The sequence below is a fragment of the Biomphalaria glabrata genome, chromosome 4 (assembly GCF_947242115.1).
Source record: "Biomphalaria glabrata chromosome 4, xgBioGlab47.1, whole genome shotgun sequence".
Lineage (NCBI taxonomy): Eukaryota > Metazoa > Mollusca > Gastropoda > Planorbidae > Biomphalaria > Biomphalaria glabrata.
Window position 1 is genome coordinate 7,078,650 of NC_074714.1, and position 14,831 is coordinate 7,093,480.

The 14,831-nt window shown below is 38.2% G+C and overlaps 1 protein-coding gene across 3 annotated transcripts in view; it reads right to left on the reverse strand.

Annotated features, from left to right (window-relative positions):
• Positions 1-1,339: 1,339 nt before the first annotated feature.
• Positions 1,340-14,831, reverse strand: part of LOC106051558 (ankyrin repeat and KH domain-containing protein 1-like) — a 21,670-nt gene continuing 8,178 nt past the window's right edge. For all 3 annotated transcript variants that reach the window (XM_013206771.2, XM_013206763.2, XM_013206755.2), the window contains exons 2-4: positions 14,129-14,831; positions 10,459-10,679; positions 1,340-4,228 (exon numbers count right to left, since the gene is read on the reverse strand). The exon at positions 14,129-14,831 is cut by the window's right edge and continues 174 nt beyond it. In XM_013206771.2, the coding sequence (XP_013062225.2) occupies positions 3,171-4,228; positions 10,459-10,679; positions 14,129-14,388 (1,539 nt within the window). In that variant the 5' untranslated portion in view covers positions 14,389-14,831 and the 3' untranslated portion in view covers positions 1,340-3,170. The remainder of the gene's footprint in view (positions 4,229-10,458; positions 10,680-14,128) is intronic.

The following is a 14,831-nucleotide window of genomic DNA, read 5'->3' on the forward strand; positions in this document are numbered from 1 at the left end:
GTTTTGTAAGGGCCGTAATTGGTTGGTGACATTGTGGACCTGTATTGTACTTCAGTTTTGTGACCAAGGTGCACCTCCGTGTCACGCGAGTGCTTTTATCAATGTATCGTCATCGGAACACATAATTAATTTTTTTTAGCGGCCCCCGAAAGGGGAAAAGACGCTATTAGTTTTGTGTTAAATGTCTGTCCGTCTGTCCGTCCGTCCCGTTTAGATCTCGTAAACTAGAAAAGATATTGAAAATCCGACATCACAATATTTTAGACCATTCAAAGTTCTGATGAAACGGCTACTTTTTTTTTCCTGAAAGCGAAAAATCTAATTTTTAAAATCAGTTATGCAATCAGTTTTTTAAAGAGAAAAAGCTAATTAGTATGCATTATAAGTTAGACTCAACTTAAAACGAATAGTAATCTTATAAACTTTATTTTCTTCTACATTTTATATTTTAGCGGAATTTTTTTTTTTTTTTTTTTTTTGAGGATTCGAATAAGAGATTGAACCTTTTCAAAACAATTAAATTATTTATAAGACTTCAGTTAGGCCTGGAGAGAACCGAGGGTCCCGGGTTCGAATCCTGGTGAAGACTGGGATATTCAACTTCGGAATCCTTGGGCGCCTCTGAGTCTACCCAGCTCTAATGGGTACCTGACATTAGTTGGGGAAAAGTAATGGCGGTTGGTCGTTGTGCTGGCTACATGACACCCTCATTAACCGTAGGCCACAAAAACAGATGAACTTTACATCATCTGCCCTATAGACCACAAGGTCTGAAAGGGGAACTAGTTAGGCCAGGTTCACATCTGCACCGTTGGGGCACTACACAAGATCTGTCAACCTTCTTTCTCCATTCTTATCTCTCATTTGTCTTTGATATAATTTCATTCGGATTTTCTTTCTGAAAATATTGAAGCCTGCCTGGGAGGACCACTTAGGGGGCCGATTTTAAGTTTGTGTTTCCACACAAACTGTCTTTGTAACCTTGTTTAATATTGATTATTCACTTTCGTTGATTACTAATTATAAACCAGTGCTCATTAAACATTTGGTAATCAATGCATGTTGTTAAGTAATGTACGATAGTCCATTTGCATTACTTGTTTGGCTTAATTAGTGTACTCAATTACTGGACTCTCAGCCTGGCAGACGTAAAACACACAAAAATACAAGCCCCCTTTTAAGGGCGAGTCCCTGTGCACAGTCTTGCACTATTGTAAATCCGGCCTTGGTTTTAAACACTAAATCTGGGTTGAGATATCCATGTCGAGATAGGTCGTACATGTTTTATTATGTTATCCGCGTTATAAAAACAGTAAAAAGAGAAAACAATGAACGAGTGTAAGGTAATAAATTAATGTATTTGTCTACCTGACATAGTATCATAAACCAACAGGGCAATAAATAATAAACATCAATTTGAAGAGCGCATTTATCATTGTGCGCATGTCAGACGGAAACGGAAGGGGCAGCAAACCGTGTAACTAGTTTTGACCAGCAAACGTCATTCACAACACAGAGAAATTCTATATTAGACTAGTATAATCTTGTCCCAATTTTTACAAATGGCAATTCATGTACATATGTTTGTAATTTTTAAAAGGTTTACTTTTTGACATAGTGGCCGAATAGTAGAATAAAAAAAAGTGATGGATGGGTGAGGGTCAAGAGGTCAAATGAAAAAAACAAAACAACTAATATCAATAATATTCACATTACACATATCACATGGCAGGGCAGTGGTGACCAGAACAGTGGTGACCAGGACAGTTGTGACCATGACATCGCATCATAGGTCATGGTGACGGCAAATGACCTGTTAGGTCAAGTTGACCATGACACAGTAGGGCTGTGTTGACCATGACATCACATATTAGGTCACAGTGACAATGACAAAAGGCCACAGTGGATCAAGTTGACCATGACTTATCACATGGTAGGGCTATGGTAACCATGACACACCACAGTGACAATGACGATGGACATGGTAGGTCATGTTGACTTAGACATCAAAGGGCAGGTCAAGGAGACCCTAAAATATCACAAGGTAGGTCAATGGTGACAATGAAGTGTAGATTTAAACAAATGCGTCCTCTCACTCATGCTAATCTTGAGGTTGCTATCGATGACAAGTGGATGAATCAATTTACAAAACATGAGTAAAATCCCATATTTTAGTGTGATAGTCTTCAAGTCAAATAACAAACACAGTCTTCAGCAAAGTTATATTGCCAACTAAAATCTCATGAGTTTAGTTTAATGAAAACTACCACAGAATGAACACTTTTCAGTTCTCTTTGTGATCAAAAATAAACCAATACTTAAACAATATGTTCTCAAAATATAAATGCTGTCACTCAAACAGTGGCGTAGCTAAAATGGGGGGGGGGGAGGGGTCCAAAATTTGAAAATCCCCCTGGGCTTCCATTTTAGGGGGGGGGAGGGGAAATGAGTGTCCGAAATTTGTTTTTACATTATTTATCACGCCATTATCTCATGTTATGATGTCGAATATCAAAATGGAGGGCCCTTAGAGAGGTCAAGCCGCCCAGGCCCCCAAATCCATAGCTACGCCACTGAGGTAAAATCTGTTAGGAAATGCAAATGTCTAGATTGACTATCATTGCCTTGCTGAAACAGTAGGCCTATATTTATTCATTTTGAGATCAAACCGACCTTCTTTTGGAATATGACAATTATATATATGATGAAAACAAAAATGAAAGTTACTAAGTAGCAATGGTCTGAGACTAAACAATATTAGGGTGAACAAAATGATGAATAAAATGAACTTTATATTCTAGTCAACTCTGCAAGGTACTCAAGGCTGTTGTAACAAAGGTCATAAATACATATATTGAAACAAAGTATTCACTCAGGCTAGTTGAGTTCTTTTTGTGGTGACATCCTCCAGAACCACTACGGTTCCTCTGGTAAGGCAATTTTTTTCATGCGACTGTAGAGCTCTGTACTAGACAGACACTCTCGTCCACATCGAGGCCAAAGTCAAGGCTGGAGTGTCCTTTCCAGTTTTTAAAGTTGGGGCTTTGAATGTAATGTGAGGAAAGGTATTGTGACTAAGTAAAACAATTCGATAATCAATAATTATAAGCTGAGAATTAGGTCAACTTTATCTGTACATGCAGCCGTGGTCAACTTAGTTGGAGGGTCAGTTACCCTAAAGGGATGTTAATGCAGGTCATGGAGGTCGCAGGTGAGGTAAGGCTGGCTGAAGAAAGGTAATTAGATGACAGATCATTGAAGGAAGAGTTACTCAGGTGGTGGCTGGGCTTTGGTCTAAGCCCCTCTTGTGCTAGAGCGTCGTTGTGGCGAGGTCGGCAGTCCACGGAAAAGCTTTTATTGTAGGCCGGACGATCGTTTTTCGAGCAGTCCTCGAAATAATTGCTGACCGAAGCGGCTCGCTGTTTCTTGTTGCAAAGCGCCAGCTTTGAGTTGTCATAGGAGTGGATAGGCGGTGGCGGGTATGAGACTCGTAGAAAGGCGTTGGGGTTGTTTAAGGAACGAATGCTGAAAATCGTTGAGTCGAAGGCGTCGTCAGGAAATTCCGAGAACGCATGATCTGCGAAAGAGGCGGGCGCCTCTCGCACACTCGAAAGCTGCTCTTTAAGGCAAAAATGCCCGTCGTTGGACTTGTCCAAAAAACTATCGCTACATCCGCAAGTGCTGGTCAGCTGCCTCTCCGCCACCTCGCTTTCCGGTCGTCTGATCTCGTCGATGCCGTCACTAGCGTCGCTGGCAGTGCTGCTCATCATGCTGTACGAATCGCTGCTAAAGTCGCTGAGGTCACTGCTGGGCAGCTTCCTGGAGCGGGGCTCTGCGTAGCTGTGCAGACGAAACTGAAAGCCTTGTCCCAGGCTGACGTCGGGCGTTTTCATGTCAGGTTGGACTGAAACGGAGGTCAATAAAAGTTCAGGGGTCAAGTTCAGCGGTTTGACTTCCGGTGACCTTTTTGTGTTTTTGAAGAAGACAACATCGTCCGGTGGGTCTAAACTGAGATACGAAGCTATATTCTGGTTTACGTGTAGGCCCTGATGTACATTGTCTGTCAAATCCACCAGACCTGTTTTGGAAGCGTGGAGAGAAGGCGAGTTTACGTAAGCCGGAAGTGGCGCTGTTTGGTTGTCTGTTGGCTTTAATACTATGTCAAGGTCACTTGGAGGATCAAGTATAATCATAGAGCTTCTGAATCGATTTTTCTCAGGACTGATTACTGAAAAAAAATAATTAAAAATCATATTTTAGTGAAGTAATTAAAAATTGTATATCTTTTAAGAAATATTCAAGTTAGCTCAATTAGAAACGATAAATGTCCACAAAACTGTTAACATATTTCAGGCTAATAGTTTAAAAAAAATATGTGAAAATTAAACCAGAAATAAACTTTAAAATGACAGTAAATTGATTGCATCTGTCGCTTGAAAGATGTTACATACATTTTAAGACAATACATATGTATTTCATTATTTAGCAACCTGGGCACATTAAAGTTCCTTTTTCAGACCTTGAGATCTATGGGGCAGATGATGTAAAGATCATCTGTTTCTGTGGCCCACGGTTAACGAGTGTGCCATGTGGACAGTACAACGACCAACAGGCTTTACTTTTCCCCGACTAATGTCAGGTACCCATTAGAGCTGGGTGGACTCTGAGGCGCCGGAAAATCCCGAAATTAAAAATCCCAGTCTTCACCAAGGTTCGAGCACTAGCTTAAAGATGTGTGAAAGTTTCACCGTGAGAGCACCTGTACAGGTTAGTAGTTATTATTTTTTTAAAATTCTAAAGTGTTCATCGAAAAAACAATGCATCAATAACAGGCCAGATCAAGAAAATGGGCTAATTACTAATAGATCGGATAAAGAATTTTCGATATCCCAAAATCCAGCTCCTCTGCGTTCGAAACATTGAGGCAGCTCGTTTCACAAGAAGCTAGTTGTTTGCTAAAGCGCGCTGAGTTTAGATGAGCGTTAAAACCCAGTTAGACCAAAGTATGATTTAGTCGATATGAGAAATATGTGTGACTAAGTAAGATTAAGTCAATGTGTCTAAGTGATGGTTTGATCTACGTGCGATTAGGTCATTGATTAGGTCAGTGATTTTTTTTTTACATATTTCTTTTCTTTTACCCATTGAGGTCGTAGAAAGAAAAAAGTTTTAAGAAGAAAAAAAGGTTGAACCGGAAACAGAAGAGTATCAACATGCTTGTACTTTATCATGTGAATAAATGTCAGACGTATGTCAAATGTCAACTGACGGCTGACATCGGCACGCGGAAGTCGCTCGTCTTGTGCCTCTCTCCTGAGCTACCTTTCTCTTCCCACCCCACACTTGCAAACAATTTGAACCCAAAAGAGTTTTTTGTTTTTTTAAAGTTATACCTAATAGACATGAAGTCATCTAATCGATTCCAGTAAATACTAGATCTAGTAAAAGATAAGTCAAAACAAAAAGGCCTTGGCGGGCTGGGTTTATTTTTGTAGTTGTCTTCTAGATCTCTATGTATACAAGCTTGCCAGTCCCGTCTTCAGCTAGATCAAGTTCTAGTTTGAAAACCCAAACATAGCTTTTCCAGTTTTAATAATAAAGTAGCCAATTGACATCGCAAGATGAAGTTTTGTATTGCGAACAGCAACAAGCCGGTTCAGTTTTCCAAAGTTCAAAGTTCGTTAAAGAATTATTTTTTTTTACAAGTAAAATATAAAAAGTAGTTAAAAAAAAACAAAAAATAATTCCTCCTTTAAGAATCTGATGACTTTTTGAAAGAGCGATTACTTTGTGCTTCATAACTAATGAATGATAGATAAAAACTAGGAACATTTTATACGTGTTTTAATACATCTTATACGTATTATGAATATATGTATACTGTCACAGATTAATTCTACCAGCCCAGCTAATAAATTCATAAGACGGTGCGCAAAATGTTTCTGAACGTCAATTTTTAAAAACTAATGGATATGCGAAAGTTCAGAGGTCAAGTTCAGCGGTTTGACTTCCGGTGACCTTTTGTGTTTTTTGAGGTAGACAACATCGTCCGGCAAGTCTAAACTGAGATTTGAAACTATCTGATGTACTTATGTTCATAATAATAAGCTGCAAGCCAAAATTTAATGATGATTATATTTTGAAAAATTATAACGGTCGAACTAGACTTTCCCTGTGTGGCCAATTAGCTGGTAATTCTTTTAAACTTTCACATTTCTAGGAAAATCGTTACAACTGTTTTCGAGATCCGTGTTCATGTTTGTTTTTAATTCACGAAGAGTTCGCAAGCTGATAAGAGGGGTTTATAAATACTTTTAAATTATGGATTCTTTTATTGTGAAATAGAGATATGAACACATGCACTGGGAAATTTGATGTATTCGTGTCTTTGATAGTGAATGTATTATTGCCAGTAGTATTAGAAGTCGGTAGTGTTAGTAGTCAGTAGTATCAGTATTGTTATTCTGGAAAACTATAGGGAAAAAAAAACTACTGTTGTCCTAGCAAAACGTATATATTGTTTGACCAGGTGTTTTATTTAGCCTGGTATACTATTCAGTAGATGTGTTGTTTGGCCAGGTGTGTTCAGTAAATGTACTGTCTAGCCAAGTGTGTTGTTTGGACGTGTGTTGTTCAGTAGATGTGTTGTTTAGTCAGATTTGTTGTTTATTAGTTGTGTTGTTTAGTCAGATTTGTTGTTTATTAGTTGTGTTGTTTAGTCAGATTTGTTGTTTATTAGTTGTGTTGTTTAGTCAGATTTGTTGTTTATTAGTTGTGTTGCTTAGTCAGATTTGTTGTCTATTACTTGTGTTGTTTAGTCAGATTTGTTGTTTATTAGTTGTGTTGTTTAGTCAGATTTGTTGTTTATTACTTGTATTGTTTAGTCAGATTTGTTGTTTATTAGTTGTGTTGTTTAGTCAGATGTAGGCTACTGTTTTGCATGGCCGAAAAAAGTCTCTAATCTAGGAAGTGTGAGAACTAAACGTGTACAAGAGTCCACCCAGACAGACAGACAGACAGACAGAGTGAGTTGATAAAAGCTTTGTAAAAAAAATCCGGCCCTGAAAACGAATTTCGTGCTAATTGTTGGCTGCATTATGAAGAATAAAGTCCTTACAGAATTGATAATATGCTCTAGTATGATTTTAGGAGAGAACACAAAATCAACTTTAAATTCCTTTAGTGCACACTACTCTTAATTTGAAATAAATCTTACAGCCTTCAACACAATGAAATGAAAATGTACTAAAGGATCTAGAAATCAATGTTATTCTTGTCCTAACCATCGGGCATTACGGTCACAAATAATTGCGTCTTTCTGCATATTGTTTTCAAACAAAAGATTCATGAAACTTCCGCATTTCGTTTTGTATTTCTACTGTTCGCCTAATGAAAGAGAATGTAACCATGTTTGTTTATGTAATCAAGTCTTTTGTTTCAGTTTAGCTGGGCTAATCAACTAGATCTCTGCCTTGTCATGCGATTTGCGCGCTGGATTGTCGTTCGGATTTATTGATGGTCTCGGCTCAAACCCTGCCCGCTCCCATCCCCCGTCGTCCTGCGGGAGGTTTGGACTAGGAAGTAAACTATCTTCAACTCTGAAGTAACATCCGAAACAACCATTTTTATAAGTAAAGCTCTCTGACTTTTTGCGTCGTGACACTCAGTTACTCTAAATTCTTGAATTTTTTTTATAGCGTTGAGCAATGGTAAAGCAGTAAGTAGAGGCCCTAATCGAGCAATGGTAAAGCAGTGAGTAGAGGCCCTAATCGAGCAGTGGTAAAGCAGTGAGTAGAGGCCCTAATCGAGCAATGGTAAAGCAGTGAGTAGAGGCCCTAATCGAGCAATGGTAAAGCAGTGAGTAGAGGCCCTAATCGAGCAATGGTAAAGCAGTGAGTAGAAGCCCTAATCGAGCAATGGTAAAGCAGTAAGTAGAGGCCCTAATCGAGCAATGGTAAAGCAGTGAGTAGAGGCCCTAATCGAGCAATGGTAAAGCAGTAAGTAGAGGCCCTAATCATCTTTGTAGGCTAAAATGAAAAGGTAGTTGCACATCATTTTCCTTTTTTTTATTTTCAATGCATATTTCAAACATTTTTTAAAAAATATTTATTTATAGATTTTGCAGGCCTCCCCCTAATGGACGGTGACGCCTCTAGTGACTGCAATGTCTGCACTGCCGAGAATTCGGCCCTGGTCAAGTCGTTTTAATGGAGAGTTGTATAACACTTGGCTTGACGAACGGATGGTCTTAAGTTTAAAATCCATATGGGGGCTGCGGCATTAATTTGGGTAATTCACTCGAGTTGGGTTTCTGGATAGCGGTAGGACACAAAAAAATATTATTTATATACACAGACCGCCTTCTCCCCCACGATTTGAATTCAAACAAGAAGACAGTGATAACATTAAAATAGCAAGGAGACTTATATACAGACAATTACAACCACACGTAATCGGTTTCTATAATACTATTTGATGACAGATTTTCAGTACATGCTATATATACATATGTATTATACATGTGTTTGGATATCTGTCTGTCTGTGGCGCCTAGATTGACGGTCCTTTCCCTTTGCAACTTCTCATGTGACTAAAGACGCCAATCCCTGATACACAGCTGCGGTCACAGGATGGGCATCTGTAATAAACCGGGCGCTGTTACACTTTCACCCTTCTTTCTACTTTTGGTGCTTAAGCCATCTGCAATCCTGGAGATTTCCTTTATGCTTGCTCTCCATGTGGATCTTATCAGTGCCACTTTCTCCCAGCTGTTAGTGTCGATTTTGAAGAGCTTCATGTCACGTTTGTATACATCAGTACACCTTAAAGGTACCTGCAGCTCTCATGACTTCTATTAGATTGCCATACATAATGTCCTGTGGAAGTCGACCTTGTAGCATTCTGTGAAATGACCAAGCCAGCCAAGGCGTCTGCTGCTGATAACAGCGCGGATGTCCTGGCACCCACTCTTCGCAGCACTTTGTCATTGGTTATTTTATTTGCCACCTTACTTTAAAATCCGCCTTAAGCATCGGAGTTGGCAGATAAGAAGCTTCTTTTTTTTCCCTTCCAAGAGTAGGTTGTATAAAAGTGTGTCAGGGTCTCAAAAGCGTGGAATCAATACATCAGTTTTCGAGCCAAGCTGTTTCATAATTGAATGTGTGCTGCCAAGTTATTAGATGTGGGGTTTTTTTTGTCGATATAGACACAATTTTAAAACAGTTCACTAATGTCAAAATGCACGCTGAGAGTGGATTGCTACAAGCGTCTTCATTGACCTTTGATTGTCATGAAGCATGTAGTGAAGAAAAAAAAAAAAAGGTGTGTTCCTTCTCTTGTTAATCTATCTCTTAGAACTTAGTGTTGATGTAACCATCAGTGAGGTCACAACATGGCCTCCAAGAAAAGCTCAAGTAATCCAAGGCATTTTACTCCTGTATGGCTTTTCCGCCATTCCATCTCCTTGTTTGACGTATGACAAGTCTGATGACAGGCAGAGACACTTCCGACTGACGGACTTCGTGACAAAGAAACTCCGAGATTGTCATGGCCTGTCGCCTGCTCTCTGCGTGTTTATGTGAGCGCCTGACGAGTATGTGTGGGTGTGGGTGTTTATCCTTGGGGGCTGTTTTTATATGTCCTACCCCCAGCCAATTGTAACCTTTTCTCTAAATTTGTATTCAAGCTGCGTCGATGAAATATTTTTTAAACAAAAGAAAAATGATGAGTATTAACATCACCAAATTTAGATGCAAATAAAACATCATTGCTGACGGACTACTTTTTGTTGCGTAGATGAGTTTTCGAGTTGCTAGTCGTCTTGGGTGCTATAGTCAATATGCTGGCACTTTGCTGACATTTGTTTCTTCCGAGCATTCATTTATCATACGATATATAACATGTACAGTAAACAAAGACAATCTATTATCTCAAATCAGGGGCGGAGTTTTCAGTGATCGTAACCCACTTCAATAAGCGCATCACAAACCAAGAGATTAAAGACAGGGTTACTGAAACGTTTGGACCCCATGATGACCTGCTAACTATCGTAAAAAAAAAAAGGCAAGCTAAAAATCTTTGGCCATGTTACAAGATCTTCGGGACTTGCAAAGACCTTCCTTCAGGGAACAGTACCAGGAAGAAGAAGAGGCAGACAGAGAAAGCGATGGGAGGACAACATAAAAGAATGGACGGGCCTGGCATTGAAAGAGGTTCTAACTAAGGCAAAAGACAGAGGAATGGAGAAAGATGGTCGTCGAATCTTGCATGGTGCCCCAACGGTCCAACAGACTAAGGGATAGGTAACCCACTTCATCTTTCATGCACCTATAAAATGTAGATAAGTAAATGCATGTGTTAGAACCCCCCTCCACGGGGCCAAGCCATGCAAAAAGTTTAGCTACTCAACATAGGAGCATTTCAAAATGAACTGTGAATAGAAATGAGACCTTGACCTACTTTCTTGTACTTTCATCAGGTAGTTACTGATCTCCGCGTGGCCTTGGCAGAAAGCCTCCCTCTGGGGAGTCAGGTCGTTCACGTTGACCATCCGTGGATCCGCACCTGCTTCTACCAAACAAAAGCAAATCTCACTGTATCCCCTGTAGGCTGAGAGGTGCAAGGGTGTATCTCCCCTAATAGTCTGGGCGTTAACATTGGCGCCCCGCAAGAGGAGCAACCTAGAGAATAAAAAACCAAAATTATGCAAAATTATGAAAGCCAATTTTTTAAAATATCTTAAATTTTAAAATTGCCTTACAATAAACAACAATACATTCACCACTACGCTAGTATAAATGTATCAGATTTCATTATAGGCTAAAGGTATAAGTTCAACTCATTATCAACAACATTTACTGATATCGGGATCGAAGCACCCTATTTAGCCGGTTTACATAAAGTGATACTATCACAGAAATATTTTTTTTCATCTCCTAAGACTGTTGGAACATTTCAAGGGATTCTTACAGCTCACAAAAACCTTCCTGCAGGGAACAGTACCAGAGAAAAGACAGGCAGACAAAAGCATTGATGGGAAGACAACATCAAGGAATGGACAGACAATTTTTGCATAATTTTTGTCGCCTGTATTTATTTTCCACATGGACCAAAAATGAAATCATTAATCTTGTTCTTTAAGGGAGTGCTGTTTATTAATGACACTCTGGTGGGCCATGAGAGTAAATATGATTGCAGTCATTCTAACATTCATAGTTATAAAAACACTTCACTTCATATTTATTCACATACCAATTAAAGAACACACATTTCTAATATTTATATCATTGTTATATTTCAAGGCCAGTGGCATTGACACATAACACACACTTTATTTTATTTCATTTTTACACTTCTGAACAATTACAATAAACAAAAAACGCAGTAAAATAGAAAGAAACATTTAAAAAGCTGTATATGAAGTGAAGCTTTTGCATCAATTATTTTGAATAAGTCATGAAAATGATTTTAAATAGATCTAGACTAACATTAATAATAGTGTGTAATTGTTTTATATAGCGCAAGTTTCATGCTAAAAGCATGCTCAGTACGCTATGGTCAAATCACCTTCGTGGACCAACTGCGAATAGGAAAGAGGAATACTAACACGAAGGAGATTCCAACCAGACAGAGTGAAAAGTATAAAATATATATGAAATATTAATGATTTTGAAAATGTTTTTTTTATCAATACTTCCTTGTTCCGGTCGTATGTAAAAGGTATACATCAAAGGGCTTGCTAGTTATGGATTTATCGCCAGTTTAAGAACATCCCCACTCGACATATTCATTAAATACGCAACTATTAATTATATATGGGTAACGGCATCGCCTGATCTAACAAAATTGTATAACCCAACACTTTCTAAATGTTAGATTTAAAACAGGTATGCATTTTGCTGAATTTATGTTATTTATCTTATCTTATATAATACAGACGTTACTTCAAAAAAGAAGATGATTACGTCCTACGCGTCATGCATTTAGTCATGCATATTAACCAATGACTTAAATTCTGCCAAGTCACTGGTTTTCCTGGCTAGCTCAGGCAACCCATTCCATGCTCTAATAGCACTAGGGAAGAAGGAGTATTTGTACAAATTTGTCCTAGCATATGGGACGAGGAATTTGCCTTTATCTTTGTGTCTTTCAGAGTATTTTATTAAATTTTGTTTTTGTATTTGAAGATTATGGTTCAGTGTTTTATGTATGATTGCTACTTTACTTTTGAGCCTTCTGTCCTGAAGGCTTTCTAAATTTAGTGATTTTACTAAAGGTGTTACTCAAGTCAAATGTGAATATTCGTTTGTTATGAATCGCACTGCTCTATTTTGTGTCTGTTCTAGTTTCTTAATGTTTTCTTGAGTTGAGGGATCCCAAACAGAGGATGCATATTCTATTATTGGCCTAACCAAGGTTAAATAACATTTTAGTTTTATGTTCTTATTTGATTTATAGAAATTTCTTTTGCTTTGTTTGATTTTTTTGTAGTTTCATCAATATGTGGATTCCATGACAGTTTTTCATTTATTATAACACCTAGGTATTTTGCGTTTTTAGTCTGTGTTACTGGTTTGCCATGAATAAGATAAGTGGAATTAATTTTAGTTTTTTTGTTACTCTTAACAACTGACATTTTTCTGGGTGGAAAGACATGCTCCAATTTGATTCCCATTTCTGTAATTCATCTAATTCTCTTTGTAAAATATCTGTGTCTTGTGTTGTTTTTATTGTTCTATATATTATGCAATCGTCTGCAAATAATCTGACTTTTGTTCCTGAAGTAATGCAATTTGGTAAATCATTTATGTAAATTTAAAATAGTAGTGGACCCAAGACTGTTCCTTGAGGTACACCTGAGTTTACTGTTATTGGTGTTGATTTAGAACCATTTATTATTACAGTTTGTTCTCTCCCTATCAGAAAATTAATGAGGTTTATTTCTCTCTTTATTGTATGTAAAAGCTTGAGGTAGATAAAAGTGCCTGGACTCTTTGTTTTTGGTACTTGATCTAGATCTCCCTAGCACAAGACTTGGCCTTCCCTTTGTCAAACCTTATCTCGTAGCGATAACGACAACTTGGGTTCAAAAGACGGAAGTAGTTAGTGAATCAATAGTTGGAATAACTCCAGTAATAAGTCAATAATGAGGACTTGGACCTCTCTCTCTCTCTCTCTCTCTCTCTCTCTCAGACGGAAGCCAGTAGATTTGTATCGGCGAGTGACAAACGTGTGACATAGTCAGTCATTGAAAAAAGAAAATGTCCAGGCTAGACTGTTAAACAAGGTCAGTGATTACGTTAGAAAATGGGCAGACAACTTCCGGGTTGTTTAAAAAATCTTCTTACCTTTTTACTTCTCCTACATTTGGCACAGTTATTTCTTTTATACGACTAAACAAGAACTTTTTTTTTTTTAAATAACAATTAGTTAATTAATTGTTGGTAATAAATTATTTTGTTTGGTATCTCGAACAAGTGAAAGAAATTGTACTTGAATTATAATGGGATATAAGCCGAATAAGTCACACTTATTCCTTGTAGAGAGAAAAGTTTGAAACTAACAATACATAGTTAGTTACAAAATCTTCTATTTTCATAAGCACTTTGTTGGCAGAGTGGTTAGTGCTTTGCTTAAGGAGGCTTAAGCCCTCCTGTTCGAATTCAGGACGTTCACCTTTTTTTTTTAATTTTAAAAGAGTGTTTCAATTATTCCTTTTATATTTATGTTTAAATGTCACCAAATTCATATTAGCTCCATTAATGAATAAAAAAAAAGAATTTAATAATCCTGGACCTCGCTCTTTCTAATAAAAATTCTTACCAGGCCAATCTTGAACACAATTCTTGTTTAAAAATAAAAGATTTTGGTATCTTGATATAATCTTTTACCCAAGCTTATAAGCATGAAAGAAATATACAAATATAAGACTAGATACGCCTCTGTACTTATGTCTGAAGACAATAAACTGACTCAACTGTCATGTACTAAAGACAGAAAACAAAAAGGTGTCGCCTTTGTTTTGTATAAGACAAGAAAAGAATATTTAAGCTTTCTCTTTCATTCAGAAGTGCTGTGCAGTAAAAACAGAAATGTCGACAAATACATTAATTTAAGCAAAAGCAGTTACCTGACAATCTCCAAGTGACCATTATCCGCGGCTCCATGGAGTGGGGTGGCTTGGCTCTTGTCCGTGACCGAAAGGCTGGCCCCGTGGTCAATTAATAGCCGGGCCAATTCAAAGTAGCCCCTGCTACAGCAGAAGAACAGTGCAGTGCCATCACGGCTCCAGGTCTGATAGTCAATGCAGCCATAGATGCCTTGTTGGAGAAGGCATTTGGCCAGCGTTATGTCGCCTGACTTAATGGCGTCAAAAAGGAGACGGGCCATAGAGGCCTGGGGGGGGGGGAGCCTCGGAGACGTAGGCGTCACTCCTAGGGAGAGCTCGGAAAAGCCCCCGAATCTCAAGTAGTATAAAAGTGTGTTGTCGAAGTGCCAAGTCCATGTGGGTTAAATATAGCGATGACGCTTTAAGTGCTCAAGAAAAAAAAAACCCAAACAGTTTTTTTTTTATATATCCAACTCATCAAGAAAGATCATCATCTCTCCATGTAAGCGGACGTGTAAACCACTAAGTGTTAACTATATCCTGTCCTGCATCTGACTGGATCTTAATGAAGTTTTAGCCGCAGTAGGCAAAAGGCATAACCAAAGCAGCACACACTATCGCTTTCACCAATGCGGCTATCCTACACATAAGGTGAGCACCTATCAAAAGTACTCAAGCACAAGAACTATCTCCAGAACACAGTGGCATAGATACGAAGCACCTA